The sequence below is a fragment of the Cetorhinus maximus genome, chromosome 12, assembly GCF_964194155.1.
Source record: "Cetorhinus maximus chromosome 12, sCetMax3.hap1.1, whole genome shotgun sequence".
Classification (NCBI taxonomy): Eukaryota; Metazoa; Chordata; class Chondrichthyes; order Lamniformes; family Cetorhinidae; genus Cetorhinus; species Cetorhinus maximus.
The window spans coordinates 118,309,229-118,324,709 of NC_135890.1; the positions used below are offsets into that span (position 1 = coordinate 118,309,229).

Here is a 15,481-nt window from a genome sequence, read left to right on the forward strand (position 1 = left end):
CTTCACAAATGTATTGATTATAAATTTCATTATAAATGGAAATGTATTGATCATTTTCCATTATTCATCTAGATAATTTAGAGTTCAATATGCTTTTCATGTTTATATCCTTATTAAGTGATAAAAAAACATGCAATTAGGGATGGCCAATAAATGCTGGCACAGCCAGCGATGCCCACATCCCATAAATGAATAAAAAAAAATCTCTGATCTCTAGTGAAGGTTTCAGTTTCATGGAATTGTTAATTTTTTGGGTGGGGGAGGACCAAGTGTAATTTTGTTTTGTTAATGAAAAGCTAATATAATTTCATTTTATTTTTCTAAAATGTTAATTACTGAGAACAATAACTTTTTTTGTCATTAAATTGCACCTCCCCACTTTACTGACATCTTACTTTTAATTTAATGGAATATTTATAATTTGAACAAAGTTGTTGAACACTGCATTTTAGAGCAGTTTTGCTGCTAAAATTTTAGTCGGATCATCATCTTGTGCCCCATGAACAGTGTGAAATATTCAACCACACTGTTGCAGATTTTCCTGTCAGACTTGGACATGAATTTGAGCACTTTAACATCAACAACTTAAATCACATAGAGCCATCAAACTCGTAAAACACCCTTAAGATGCTTCATGGGAGTGCTATCAAACACAGTTCGAAACTTTAAGTCCTGAGAGAAGCTTGCCTAGGATCGCTGCACCTGGTGCAACCAAATAAGAGGTGCAGCCACCTTTGAAATCAAGCGCATATCAGAGACAGAGAGAAAACGCAAGGAGAGAAAATCCTGTGAACCAGCAATTCGTCCAAAACTTAATTGACTACAAAATCCTGTCTTATTTGCAGCTGAACTTTCTGGGTGCATTTTGGCCTCAGCAGTCACCTATACCCATCAGAACCCCACCCCCCCACCTTCACCACGAAGGATGAACGAGATAAAAAAAATTAGACACCAAGGGAGATATCATCACCTTAGGTGACTAAAACTGTGGTCAAAGTGGTAGTTTTAAACAGCATCTTAGGGTCAGCAGTGGTTACCACTCTAGTCTCTAAAGGTTATGAATTCAAATCCCACTCCAGAGAGTAGACTACATGAATCTAACAGGAGTGTCAGCCTTGATTTTTGTAGTACTACCTTGTTTGAGGTGCAGTCTTTTGGATATGATGTTAAACTGAGGCTCTGTCAGTGGCTGTAAAAGATCCCTTATCATTGGGTTGAAGAGCAACAGGTTGTTCTCTGAGTATCCTGTGCGATATTTATCTTTCAATCAACACCACAAGAACAGATTATCTGGTCATTATCACATTGCTGTTCGGGGATCTTGCTGTGTGAAAATTGGCTAGCCACACTATAAGTACACTTCAAAAGTACGTCACTGACTGCAAAGTGCTTTGAGACATGCTGAGGTTCTAAAAGGCACTATTTAAATGCGTCTATCTATTTTCCTCTTTTTTTTAAAGGAGGTGGAGAGGTGTTCAAGGAGAGAATTTTAAGCTTACAGCCTTGGTGGCTAAAGGCACAGCTGGCGATGGTGGAGTGTGGTAGTTTGTTTGGTTGGAGGAGGTTTTCGACAGGGAGGAGAAAAGCCTTGAAAGACCTCGTCAATATTTAAACTTGCATCTATTGTGCTTCAAATAATGTTATGATTACCACAGTCACAGTACCAGCGAGGAATTATTTATATTGTAACATTTATCAATTCATTTGTATTTTTGTTTGCAAACAATTCAAAACTGATGACAAAGGGGAATAAATCAGGACATTGGAAAAGAGAAGAGGCCTCATTACACAGTTCAAATTAAAGTGGGAAATGTTTGAGAGTTTTTAAAATAGCCAATAGCTTATTAATTAAATAAAGTAAGGCCTCCATGTAGGTGTTTCTGCTGCAAATACAGAGGGAAATTCCAAATCCCATTTATTTTCTGGAGCGATTTGGGAATTCTGACATTTTCCCAACTCATTTTGGGGACGATTTTGAATTAACCGGAAATCCCTTCCGCCATTTGTCCGCTTTCGGCTTCCGGAGGCGGAACGCGTGTCCTGTAATTCCCGTCCCCCCTGTAAACCGGGCCGCGTAAATTGGTTCCTAGGCCTCCCGGATTCGCCACTCTCTTCACCCCCGGCCCCCCACAACAACCCCCCCATTCCCCCCACCCCAAGTCCGGGCCCATGGCGTTCCGGAAAGCCTTCCAGGTGGCCTGTGGCATCGCCGGCACGGCGGCCGTGGTAGTGGCGGCGGCAGCGACTCAAAGGCGCGGCGAGGGCAGGGTCGAGGCGGCGGCGGTGAGCTGGAGCCCGAGCGTGGGCCTGGAGCAGCGAGCCGCCGCCAGCTGGGACGCCAACTGGGACAAGTGAGTGCGGGAGAGGCCGAGGCCTGAGGGGAAACCCCCCCCCCAAACCCAAACCCCCCAACCCCCCACATCTACTACCCCCCCCCCCCCCCCCCCCAAATCCTCTGGATCACAAGGTTCCAGGTTCCAGCCCCACTCCAGACACCTGAGCTGAAGAATCCAGGCCGGCGCCCCCAGTGCAGCCCCCAGAGAGAGCTGCACTGTCAGAGGTGCTGTCTTTCAGATGAGACATTAAACCATCTACCTGTTCAGGTGGATGTAAAAGATCCCACAGCGCTAGCTCAAAGAAGAGTGACCGATATTCATTCCGCAATCAATACCACACACACACACACACACAAAAACAACCCAGATTATCCGGTCATTATCACATTGCTCTTTGTGGGAGCTTCCTGTGCACAAATTGGCTGCTGCGTTTATAACAGTGACTTCACTTCATTGGCTGGAAAGTGCTTGGGATGCCAGAGGCCTTGAAAAGCACTATATTAAAAAAAAGTTGTTAAATCCATCTATTGGATCTGGATACCTGGAGTTCTTTTAAATATCAAAATTGTTGAGCATCAAGGGATATAGAGCCAAAGGCAGATAGATGGAGTTACAATACAGATTAGCTGTGATCTAATTGAATGGCAGAACAGTCGTGAAGGGGCAAAATGACCCCCTGTTCCTACTTCTGTAGAAAACTTAAAATATATATAACTGATGTTGCTGTTTTAAAGGGAATTTTTCTAGTTTTAGCTATTATAGTCTTGTTAAAATAATATGGTGCTGGTAGAATTTGAAGCATGCTGCTGAATGGGTTTCTTCCACTTTGCTGCACTAATTGTTGGTGAAGTCTGCCAGAGTTTAATACAAAAACAAAAACAGAATTACCTGGAAAAACTCAGCAGGTCTGGCAGCATCGGTGGAGAAGAAAAGAGTTGACGTTTCGAGTCCAATGACCCTTCTGTTGAAGGGTCATGAGGACTCGAAACGTCAACTCTTTTCTTCTCCACCGATGCTGCCAGACCTGCTGAGTTTTTCCAGGTAATTCTGTTTTTGTTTTTGTTTTGGATTTCCAGCATCCACAGTAGTTTTTTGTTTGTATCTCAGAGTTTAATACAGTTGTGTGAAAGCACTAGTGCTGAGGGAATTAGTTCTCATCAGGTGAGTTTAACCAGTTCTCAGCCAGATAGTTAAAGTGCCTGTGAAGCACTTTGTTGATGGAAAGGAAAACGCTAGGATGGTGGTTTGTATTGTAACCATGAATGTAACTCTTTTGTTTCAGGCGGGAGCCAATTTCACTTATTAAACCCAACAAGAAAAATAAAGAGGACTCGGATGACTTGTCTACTCAACTTGAAAATTACAAAGTCAAAGCCACGAGGCACATTTTCCTCATTAGACATTCCCAGTATAACCTGTCGGCCTCAACAGACAAAGAGAGAATTCTGACGTCATTGGGTCTGTACTTCAAGACCTTTTGTAAATTCTCTTTGTTTGTATTAAGTATTATTTTGTGATGCTTGTCCATGTGTGCGGTTAAAAAGGAGGGGAGTAAGGAACAACTGTTGCTGAGAAACCAGAGGCCAAGGTTTTGCAAAGGAGATTGTGCTGAGCTTAGGAGAAAGAGTAGGGGACAAATTAAAAAATGCAGGAAATATTCAGCAGGTCTGGCAGCATCAAATGGAGAGAGAAACAGGTTAAGACCATCAGAACTGAGAAAAATTAGAAATGTAATAAGTTTTGAACAAGTGAAAGGGGGGAGGGGTGGGAAGAAGAACAAAAGGGAAAGTCAATGATAGGTTGGAGGGCAGGAGAGATTAAATGATAAAAGGTTCTGTTATTAGTTCAGATTTCTAGCATCTGCAGTATTTTACTTTTGGACTAATTGGACAGTTCTTACAAAGAACTGGCATGGACACAAGGGGCTGAATAGCCTCCATCTTTGCTAAGCTATTCTGTGATTCTCATCCTTGTTTTCAGATCCCTCCATCACCTTTCCCCTGCCTATGTCTGTAATCTTGTCCAGCCTCACAGCCCTTCATCTGCGCTTATCAAATTCTGATCATTCTAAATTGCGCATGATCAAGAATGAACTTCAAGCTGCCTGTTAGTAAAAAAGGACAGCTGATCATTTATGACATACTACTTATTTTAATCACTCCACCATTGGCAGCCGTTCCTTCAGCTGCTGAGGCGTTAAGCTCTGGAATTCCCTCCGATATTATCTCACTTTCTTCCTTTAAGACACTCCTTTAAAACTTACTTCTCTGCTTTGGAAAGCCAGCTGGTGAAGGATTATACTGGAGCCAATCTTTACTCAGTTTTACATTTATAGAGTGAAACATTACAAGTATACACCTTCTGAGTCAACCTCCCCACAGTTTCAGTGAGTGTCTCTTTATATCTGCTCAAGTGACAACCCAGTAATGCCTTCCATCTACATATAATTAAACATAATTGATACACAATTAACATTTATCTTTGACCAAGCTTTTGGCCATTAGTCCTAATATCTCTTTATCTGCCTCAGTGTCTAATTTTACTTTATATCACTTCTGCGAAGCCCATTGGAATGTTTTATTAGGCTAAAGGTACTATTTAAACATAAATTGTTGTTGTTGTTGTTGTTGTGCAGGATGCCAGCAAGTTCGGAGAGCAGGAGAGAAGATTAGAGAGATTAAATAGAGTGGCAATGATGCCAAACATGGATTTTAACTGTCGGAAAAAGGTTAATTGAATTGAAAAGTTCCACTGTTTTGAGGTCCAGGGTCATAAAGGATGAATAGGAGCAGCGAGCGTTCCTTTAAACAGGCAGAGCAATGTACAAGACAAGGTATTGTGGTTCATGAGGAGCAAGGAAGCTGATAGGTCACTATTTACTTTTGCAGCTCTAGCGATGTGAAATGTGGTGTTTGCCTTTTATCATTTAGTTGATTGTAATCAGCACTTAATCAAAGTGTAGTTCATCAGGCACCATCAAACATTTGAGGGTGTTTAATTTATTAATTGAATAACCTGTAGCATTATTTCAATAACCTGGTTGTTATCTTCAGGATGAAAATGTTATTTTATTGCAGGGCGTGAACAGGCTGAGCTAACTGGTCAGCGCCTGGCAAGTCTGGGATTGAATTATGACATCCTGATTCACTCCAGTATGACCAGAGCAAAAGAGACGGCAGCAATTATTAGTAAATACCTGCCAGGTGGGTCACCCTATACTTAGCGTAAGTAATGTCTGTGTTGCTTTGCAGGCTGTTTTTTTAAAAATGATTTTTGATAATCCATTATAGCACAAAAAAAAGTAGAAGTTGTACTTGTTGAGACTCTGGTATTTAACAATAACACCGCACAGTGACTTTAGATTTATTTACTCTGTCTTTTATAAGATGCTTCTTAAACCTACCTCTTTGACTAAGCTTTTGGTCACCTTATATTTCCTTAGGTGGCCAGTGCCAAATTTTGTCTGATAACACTCCTCTGAAGTGCCATGGGATGTTTTACTATAGGACAGGCACTATATAAATGGAGGTTGTTGTTATACGTATCCATGAAGCGTAGGTCAATATAATATTTTTGGATAGAGCACGAGAGTAAATTGAGACCTGAGGTTTGTTGAGCTTAAGGTGTTTGGGAGGAAGAAGGGAACTTAGACCAATGGTTTCCAAAGCTCTCCACCACTGAAGGTTTTCCTCATCTCATATCTGGGTCTGTTGCAGACTCACTGATGTTGACTGATCACAATGATCAGTCAACAATTCCATTATTATTGTATATGGTGAATACCAGGATGGTAGAAGGTGAACTAGATGGATCTTTTTTTTTTGTTTAGCAATTCCTTTATTCCTAGATGTGAAAGGACAACATTGTCTTAGGGAGAGGGTATTGAGGGCATAAAGTCTGTAACAACCCGATTCCAGTCAGCGCTTCATTATTTATTTCATTAGCATCAGCTTGTCACACCTCTTAGCACCCTTGTCTTTGATGTTCAGAGGATTTTGGTTTAAGTCCCACTCCAGGATTTGAATGCATAATCTAGGCTGATACCCAAGTGCAGTGCGGAGGGAATGCTGTATTGTCAGAGGTGCCCATATCTCAGAGACATTATTTATAGAAGAGTAGAGTTATCCTCAGTATTCTGGCCAATATTTATCCCTCAAACAGCATCACAAAGGCAGATTATCTGGTCATTATCACATCGCTGTTTGTGGGAGCTTGCTCTGCGCATTTTGGCTGCCACGTTTTCCTACATTATAACAGTGATTGCCCTTCAAATAGTACTTCATTGTCTGTAAAGCACTTTGAGATGCCAATGGTCGTGAAAAGCGCCATATAAATGCGTCATTTTTTATCCCTTCCAGTCCTGGGGACTTATCAACCTTAAGTACAGCCAGCCTCTCTCTGCTTTATCATTTTTAACCCATCTAGTATCTCAAAGGGAGGCATTGGTGTAGCAGCATCGTCACTGGACCAGTATTACAGGGACCCAGGGTATCACACCATTATAGATGGTGGGATTAGAATTCAATAAAAATCTGGAATTAAAAGTCTAATGATGACCATGAAGTCGATTGTTCTGACTCCAGACCCACAGCAATGTGGTTGACTCTTAAAGGCCCTTAGAAATGGCCTAACAAGCCACTCAGTTGTATCAAACCGCTACAGAAAATTGGATAAGGAATGAAACCGGACAGACCACCTGGCACTGACCTAGTCACCACAAACAACAACGGCAAATTCAGCCTGTCGACCCTGCAAAGCCCTTCTTAATAAAATCTGAGGCTTTTGCCAAAATTGGTACCTCTCTGTCTCAATTTCTGGTGATAGACTGCCCACCAATATTCATTACAAGCCTACCGACTCCCACAGCTACCTTGACTACAGCTCCTCACACCCCGCCTCCTGTAAGGACTCCATCCCATTCTCTCAGTTCCTTCGCCTCCGTCGCATCTGTTCCGATGATGCCACTTTCAAAAACAGTTCCTCTGACATGTCTTCCTTCTTCCTTAACCGAGGTTTTCCACCTAGGGTGGTTGACAGGGCCCTCAACCGTGTCCGGCCCATCTCTCGCGCATCCGCCCTCATGCCTTCTCCTCCCTTCCAGAACCGTGATAGGGTCCCCCTTGTCCTCACTTATCACCCCACCAGCCTCCGCATTCAAAGGATCATACTCCGCCATTTCTGCCAACTCCAGCATGATGCCACCACCAAACACATCTCTTCACCCCCCCGGCGGCATTCCGCAGGGATCGTTCCCTCCAGGACACCCTGGTTCACTCCTCCATCACCCCCTACACCTCAACCCCCTCCCACGGCACCTTCCCATGCAACCGCAGAAAGTGCAACACCTGCCCCTTCACTTCCCCTCTCCTCACCGTCCAAGGGCCCAAACACTCCTTTCAAGTGAATCAGCATTTCACTTGCACTTCCCTCAATTTAGTCTACTGCATTCACTGCTCCCAATGCGGTTTCCTCTACATTGGGGAGACCAAACACAGACTGGGCGACCGCTTTGCAGAACACCTTCGGTCTGTCCGCAAGCATGACCCAGACTTCCCTGTCGCTTGCCATTTCAACACTCCACCCTGCTCTCATGCCCACATGTCCGTCCTTGGCCTGCTGCAATGTTCCAGTGAATCTCAATGCAAACTGGAGGAACAGCACCTCATCTTCCGACTAGGCACTTTACAGCCTTCCGGACTGAATATTGAGTTCAACAACTTTAGATCATGAACTCTCTCCTCCATCCCCACCCCCTTTCCGATCCCCCTTTTTTCCAATAATTTATATAGATTTTTCTTTTCCCACCTATATCCATTATTTTTAAATGTATTTCCATCCATTGTTTTATCTCTACCTTTTAGCCTATTTTGATCCCTTCCCCCCACCCCACCAGGGCTATCTGTACCTTGCTCGTCCTGCTTTCTACCCTTAATGTCACCTATTAACACATTTCTTAGCTAATATCACCACCGTCAACACCTCTTTGTCCTTTTGTCTATGGCATCTTTTGGCAATCTCCACCAATCACTGGCCCTCTATCCAGCTCTACTTGTCCCACTCCCCCTTAAACCAGCTTATATTTCATCTCTTTTCTATTTTTCCTTAGTTCTGTTGAAGAGTCATACGGACTCAAAACGTTAACCGTGTTCCTCTCCGCAGGTGCTGTCAGACCTGCTGAGTATTTTTATTTTTGTTTTGGATTTCCAGCATCCGCAGTTTTTTGCTTTTGTCTCACAGACTAGTCGTGCAACAGCTTGACATAGTCTACTCACAGAAGCATACCTTACAGATAATGTCCCAGACACCACCATCACCATGCTTTGGTATGTCCTGTCCCAACAGCAGAACAGAACCAGCAGAGGTGGCAGCAGCACAGTGGTCTTTAGTTGGGAGGGAGTTGCCCTGGGGGTCTTCAACATCAACTCCAGACCCCATGAAGTCTCATGGCATCAGGTCAAACATGGGCAAGGAAACCTCCTGCTGGTTACCCTATACTGCCCCCGCCTCAGCTGATGAATCAGTGCTCCTCCATGTTGAACACCACTTGGAGGAAGCACTGAAGGTGGCAAGGGCACAGAATGCACTCTGAATGGGGGACTTCAATGTCCATCACCAAGAGTGGCTTGGTAGTACCACTACTGACTGAGGTGTTTTTTATTCATTCATGGGATGTGGGTGTCGCTGGCTAGGCCAGCATTTATTGTCCATCCCTAATTGTGCTTGAGAAGGTGGTGGTGAGCTGCCTTCTTGAACCGCTGCAATGCCTGTGGTGTAGGTACACCCACTGTGCTGTTAGGTGGGGAGTTCTAGGATTTTGAACCAGCAACAGTGAAGGAACAGCGATATATTTCCAAGTCAGGATGGTGAGTGGCTTGGAGGGGAACTTCCAGGTGGTGGTGTTCCTACCTATCTGCTGCCCTTGTCCTTCTAGATGGCAGTGGTCGTGGGTTTGGAAGGTGCTGTCTAAGGAGCCTTGGCCAGTTCCATTCATTCATTCCCTCCACCACCGACGGACAGTGGCAGCAGTGTGCACCATGTACAAGAAGCACTGCAGGAACTCAGCAAGGCTCCTTTGACAGCACCTTCCAAACTCAACCACTACCACCTAGTAGGACAAGGGCAGCAGGTAGATGGGAACACCACGATCTGGAAGTTAGTTACCTCCAAGTCACTCACCATCCTGACTTGGAAATATATCACCGTTCCTTCACTGTCGCTGGTCAAAATCTTGGAACTCCCTCTCTTATAACAGCACTGTGGGTGTACCTACACCACATGGACTGCAGCGGTTCAAGAAGGCAGCTCACCTCCACCTTCCCTAGGGTAATTAGCGATGGGCAATAAATGCTGGCCTAGCCAGTGATGTATGAATGAATAAAAAAAGCTATCTCTTTCACAATGGCTTTGGTAGCGTTTTATTCCTTGGTAAAACAAGTATTAGAAGTGATGGACTTATTGTGTGAAAGGTGTGATGGAGCAGTGGGATATGGATAGGAGTATTGTGTATGGCTATGGTCTGATGATAGATTCCTCCTATGGCAGGTCACTGATCCCAGTTACATCTTTGTAAGGAAATAAAAAGCATTGACATGGGACCACAGAGAGGAATGGGAAGAAACAATGAGCAAGGAGTGTTTATTATATAATGGTTGGATGTGATATTATTAATCTTCATATTGAGAGCTTTTTGTGCTGGAATTCTAGATTTGGAAATGATGAGTTGCGACTTGCTGAGAGAAGGAGCACCAATTGAACCTGTCCCACCAGTCAGCCATTGGAAACCAGAGGCTATGGTAAGAATGAAGCTTAAGGTGACCTCCATTAAACTGCTTCTGCAGAGAAATTCCAATGCAATTCAAAACAATACAGTCCTTCCCATTGAAACAGTGTGGATAACATTTGAATGTAGTTCAGCCTCTATATATAGATATAAATGTCTTGGCAAGTTTGTTTTTTGAAAGAAGAACCTCATGCTGTTCTGGAGCCAATAGTCTTTTTTATTAGCCCAAAAATGCTTAACACAAAATAGGAACAGGAGCAGGCCCACTCCATCCTGTACAGCCATTCAGTGAAATCATTGTTGTTTGTACAGGAAAACGCATTCACCGATCCAGACACCTACCTGTTAGTTTTAGATACATAGAAAAAAAGGAATATTGATTAAAGAGCTTGTTCTGCAGCAACACATGTCTTCAGCTCCGGCTGTGCTTGGTGCCTCTCTGGGTAACAGTTTGAGGCAGATGAGAGCAGTTTCATGCTCTGGAATGAAAGATGATTGGGGCGAGACCACCTAAATTCCTCATTTAAGTCTCCTTGCCAATGAAAGAGTTGATTTTAATCATATCCGTTTGAGTTGAATTTAAAACCAGATCACAGAGACGAAATGCTAGTGTTCCCAATATGAGTCCCAGCATATATTCAGATCCCTTTGGAACTGGGAGAAAGAACAGGATGCTTGTTGCCAGCAAAATTTGATGTTTGAAATATTAATTGATCTAAAATATAAATTTCATAGTATATCAATATAACCATATTTTTGAAATAATTTTGTAGCAAATTTTGGAACTTGAGTGCACTCCAAAACTGTAGCATTCACAATGCAAAGAGCCAATGGTCAACCAAACAATAACTTATTGCAGAATCATATATATATATATATATCTCCATCTCTCCCTGTATCTCTTTCCCTTCATCTTCCTGTGTGTGTTACATGTCATGTTTTGTTGTAGATGTAAAACAGTCTTTTTGAGAAAAAAGTCAGTTTCTTGATGCTCAGTGCTTCTGAGTGGAAGCCAGACTGGTAAGTGTTTTACAGTTTGCAACTGAACTCTGAGTGACTTGACCTGTTTACTTACATTTTTGGTATTAAAAGGACACTGTTTAACATTTAGCAGAATAATAGTACATTTTTCACATGCTAAAACTCCTGTCTTTACAAAACAGCAATGATGATGTAACCAATGGGAGAACCCACACAAGGAGAAGTGGAGGTATCTGTATTTAACAAAAACTTTAAGCATGTTTGCACTTCCAGTCTGTGACACTGCAGGTGCACTTTAGAAACTTTCTAAGTTACAGGTTAATATTAAAGAAACAAAGAGCCATTTGCAAATTACGGAAAAACTCTCAAGGTTCACACAGTGCAGAACCACAATATCTGCAGGCTCCTAATTGAGCACAAAGAAAGATGGGGTTCAAATATCCAGACATGAATAGCTCTGACTGAATTAATTCAGTGTTTCCTTGACAATAACAGGGAAACACATCTACATGGTATAAAACAGCACATCCTTCAACTTACCTTGAGAAGTCCCATTATAGTAACGTAACAAAATACACCAAAACATTCCTTGCAAATCTAATTTTCATGAATTACACTCAAATATCTTGCAAATTTTAAGTACAATATAAAGAAACAAAGACATTTGGCAGTATAGAGCAAACCCTCCAGCAATTGAAAATGCCTTAAATGATACAGGAAGAAAATGGCAGCACTATTGGCTGATCTTATTAAATGCACAGAAAATGGGGATTTACAAGTACCTGTTAAGTTAATTGGTTCAAGCCTCACTAGAAACCTGAGCAGATAACACAGATTGATGCCAGTGCAGTACTAAGGCAGCTCTGCACTGTCAGAAATGCTGTCCTGGAGATGTTAAACTGAGATGCGTACCTGTCTTTTTCAGGTAGGCATAAAATATTGTATCACATTTTTTCAAAGAAGAGCAGCAACTTCAGGTGTCTTGGCCAACAGTCATTCGTCAACCAATGTTATTAAAAAATGTTAATTGGTCATTTATCTCATTGCTGTTTGTGGGACCTTGGCTGTGCACAAATTGGCTGACATGTTTGCGTACAAGTGACTATATCTCAGAAATAATTCATTGGCTGAAGAGTTTGGAGACATTCTGAGGCATTACCATTATTGCAAATTCTTTCTGTAACTGATTCGTAGTGGTCTTAGAGGTTCAGGAGTTATACACAGCTGCCCCTTACCGCAGGAAAATACATTTGCCTAATATATAATGCTCCAATGCTTTATTTCAATTGAAAGGTTATCATAAATAGGTTTTTGTTAACGTGTTTTTAATTTCCAAATGTTTCTTCATTAATTTTCTAAGTTTGAGCAGTCAGACTGCATGTGAGGTTAAGTGGCTTACATGTTTTTTAAATGTCCTCAGCAGTATCATGAAGATGGTGCAAGGATTGAAGCTGCCTTCCGTCGCTATATCCACAGAGCGGATTTGAAGCAAGAGAACGATAGTTACGAGATCATTGTCTGTCATGCAAATGTTATCCGCTATTTTGTTTGCAGGTAATTTATTTAATATTCTGCATAGTTACATCTATAATTGGAGAGAGTGTAAAGGTTTTATTCTTGACAGTTTATTTCCTAATAACTATTAGAGCCATTGAGTCCAAATTCCATGAATTTAACACCAGTTTGATAATGTTCACAAATGTGGACAAAACTATTTAATTTCTACCAGTCTAAAAGTCTGTTGTATATTAACTGTCTTGCCTATACATTTCCTGTAACACTTTCCATGCCTTTTCAGTAATGCTTAGAATTTTTTTAAAAAATGCTGTTTCAGAATGATGGCAGGCATGAAGTAATTCAGCTCTGAAGAGACTGGAGAAGCTGGGATCATTTTCCTTTGAGACAGGGAAGGGGAGATTTAATGGAGGTGTTCAAAATCATGAGATTTGATAAAGTAAATGAGAAACTGTTCCTAGTGGGAAGAGTGGTAACCAGAGGGGCCAAATTTTAACATCTCACCCAAAAAACCACAGTCTCAGCAAGATTATGTGCTCAAATCTTTTGACTGGGATTTGAACCCACCACCATCAGAGGCAGGAGTCCCAGGCTAACATAAAAATATTACAGCATATTCCAGACTGATCAACATGAAAGAAAAATATTGAGTTAAGTGCTGCCAGCCTTATTTGAATTTTATTCATTCATGTGATGTGAGCATCTACCATCCCTAATTGCCTTGAGGTGGTGGTGGTGGTGAAGCCTCAATTTAAGGCAACTTAATGGCCTGCTAGGTTATTTCAGAGGGCAGAGAAGAGTCAATCGCTTTGCTGTGAGTCTGGAGTCACATATAGGTCAAATTAGGTAAAGACAGCTGATTTCTGACCCTAAAGGACATTAGTGAACCAGTTGGGTTTTTAGTAACAATCCAGTAGTTTTATGGTCACTAGCAGCATTTTATTCCAGGTTTAGTTAATTGCATTTAAATTCCCCAGCTGCTATGGAAGGATTTGAACTCGTATCTCTACCCAGCTCTCTAGAGAGTAGTCCAGCAACATTACTCTCCATTACATCACAATTTTTTTCTTTAGCTTCATGGATTCAGCGGGGATTATAAATTATTCTGTAATCTGTTTCTTTGCCCTTTTCTGTAGAGCTTTGCAGTTCCCTCCAGAAGGATGGCTGAGGATGTGTCTCAACAATGGCAGCATCACTTGGCTTACCATCCGTCCTAATGGGAGGGTTGCACTCCGAACATTAGGAGATACAGGCTTCATGCCTCCTGACAAACTAACTCGCTAAAACAAAACTGCTGCTTGTTATTTGGAAATCTTGTGCTTCACTGTCACAGTGTAAAATGTTATCTATTACTTGAAATGATACCTGTTATCACTGTCAGTTTACAACAGATTTTTATTTTAAAATTATTTTTCCCAGTTTTCTTTACAATTTTTAATCATACCCCTGAATCCTAATGTATGTACGTGTGTGGGGAATATAATCAATGTTTTATTTTGACTGATTATAGGTGCACAAGATGGCTCCTCCTGTGCAACTGTTTCCATTCTCTTTCACTCCCATACCTCATCTTGTAACCTTGTTAAGAAATAGTAAAACTTGACATAGGGAGATGCAAAGCCTGGTCCCGGGTGTCTTTATCACTGTACCAGTATCTTGCTTTTTTAAATTTCAAATTAAGGGTGTGTTGCTGGTAAAACGGTTGCTTTTTCTGAATTAAATACAGCAGAGACCCGTTTTTGATGTTAGATCCCTATTGGCAATACAACTTATTGTACAGTGGTTAATGGTTGGTCAGTGAGGCATGTTAATCAGGACCTTTCCCTGGTTCAGTGTGTAGCCTTCCAACCCAGGAAAGCCCTTCCTTTCCTGTACTATTTAGCTGACCTCAGCCTTCTAAGCCACTAATGCTCAGGGGCGATGGGAGGAGAGCAATGGGATGGATCTTACCCTCTAGAAATTGCTATTAGAATTGTGGATCTGGCTGTGATACCCCTGAAGACTGCAGCTTGTTGAACTGCAGTCACTATTAAGGCTAACATGAAATATGATGATAGACCATAAAACATAGGCGCAGAAATGAGGCCATTCGGCCCATCGAGTCTGCTCCGCCATTCAATCATGGCTGATAAGTTTCTTAACCCCATTCTCCTGCCTTCTTCCTGTAACCTTTGAACCCATTGAATTATAAGCAAAATAACTTTTATCTAGGTAGCACACCCAGCAGAGTGCTTCACAGCCAATTAATTAATTAATTCTGAAAAAGTCACTATTATATAATGCCTCAACAGCTTCAAGGGTGAGGGTGGGTTAAATAAAAGTTTTATAATCAGTGAGACAAACAGATTTGGTAATTGGTGATCAAGATATGGAACCAGCATCATGTCTTTGCATTAAGCAGTTTACCTGATTGTATCAATGTTTTTTTTTCAGGCTAATACATCAATGCAATATTAAATTCAATACAGGGTTCCGCAATAAAGGGTTTTTAACAAACTGTTGTTGTCATTTAGCAATAGGCCTGTTATTGTCAAATTCTACAGTTCACATCCAAGCCTTGCTCTTTCATTTTAATAGAATTTATGTATTTAGCTTCAAAGAATTCCTCATTCTAGTCATCCTCTGTCTAAACAAGTTCTAGGAAATAATAAAAAAATATATATTTTTGTACTCATTAACTTCTTCCAGCTCAGATATTATCTAATGCAGTTGAAAAGATATGCAGCAGATCAAATCCATTTAACTTTAACTTGAAGCTTCAAAAAGAAAAATCCACTCCTATTCTAAACGGGGCTGACCAGTTAATCCTACACTCTCGACTGTGAAGGACTGAACCGAAAGTCAGTCTTGTTAAATAAGTGAAAGCGAA

General features: G+C 41.5%; 1 protein-coding gene across 3 annotated transcripts in view; it reads left to right on the top strand.

Annotated features, from left to right (window-relative positions):
• Nucleotides 1–15,108, top strand: part of pgam5 (PGAM family member 5, serine/threonine protein phosphatase, mitochondrial) — a 50,186-nt gene extending 35,078 nt beyond the window's left edge. The window contains exons 1-6 of one of the 3 annotated variants that reach the window (XM_078554511.1): nucleotides 2,069–2,351; nucleotides 3,619–3,794; nucleotides 5,414–5,539; nucleotides 10,041–10,129; nucleotides 12,518–12,651; nucleotides 13,749–15,108. In XM_078554511.1, the coding sequence (XP_078410637.1) occupies nucleotides 2,170–2,351; nucleotides 3,619–3,794; nucleotides 5,414–5,539; nucleotides 10,041–10,129; nucleotides 12,518–12,651; nucleotides 13,749–13,896 (855 nt within the window). In that variant the 5' untranslated portion in view covers nucleotides 2,069–2,169 and the 3' untranslated portion in view covers nucleotides 13,897–15,108. Of the gene's footprint in view, nucleotides 1–2,068; nucleotides 2,352–3,618; nucleotides 3,795–5,413; nucleotides 5,540–10,040; nucleotides 10,130–12,517; nucleotides 12,652–13,748 lie in introns of those variants that run through there. The other 2 variants (XM_078554512.1, XM_078554513.1) reach the window with 2 other exon arrangements.
• Nucleotides 15,109–15,481: the final 373 nt, after the last annotated feature.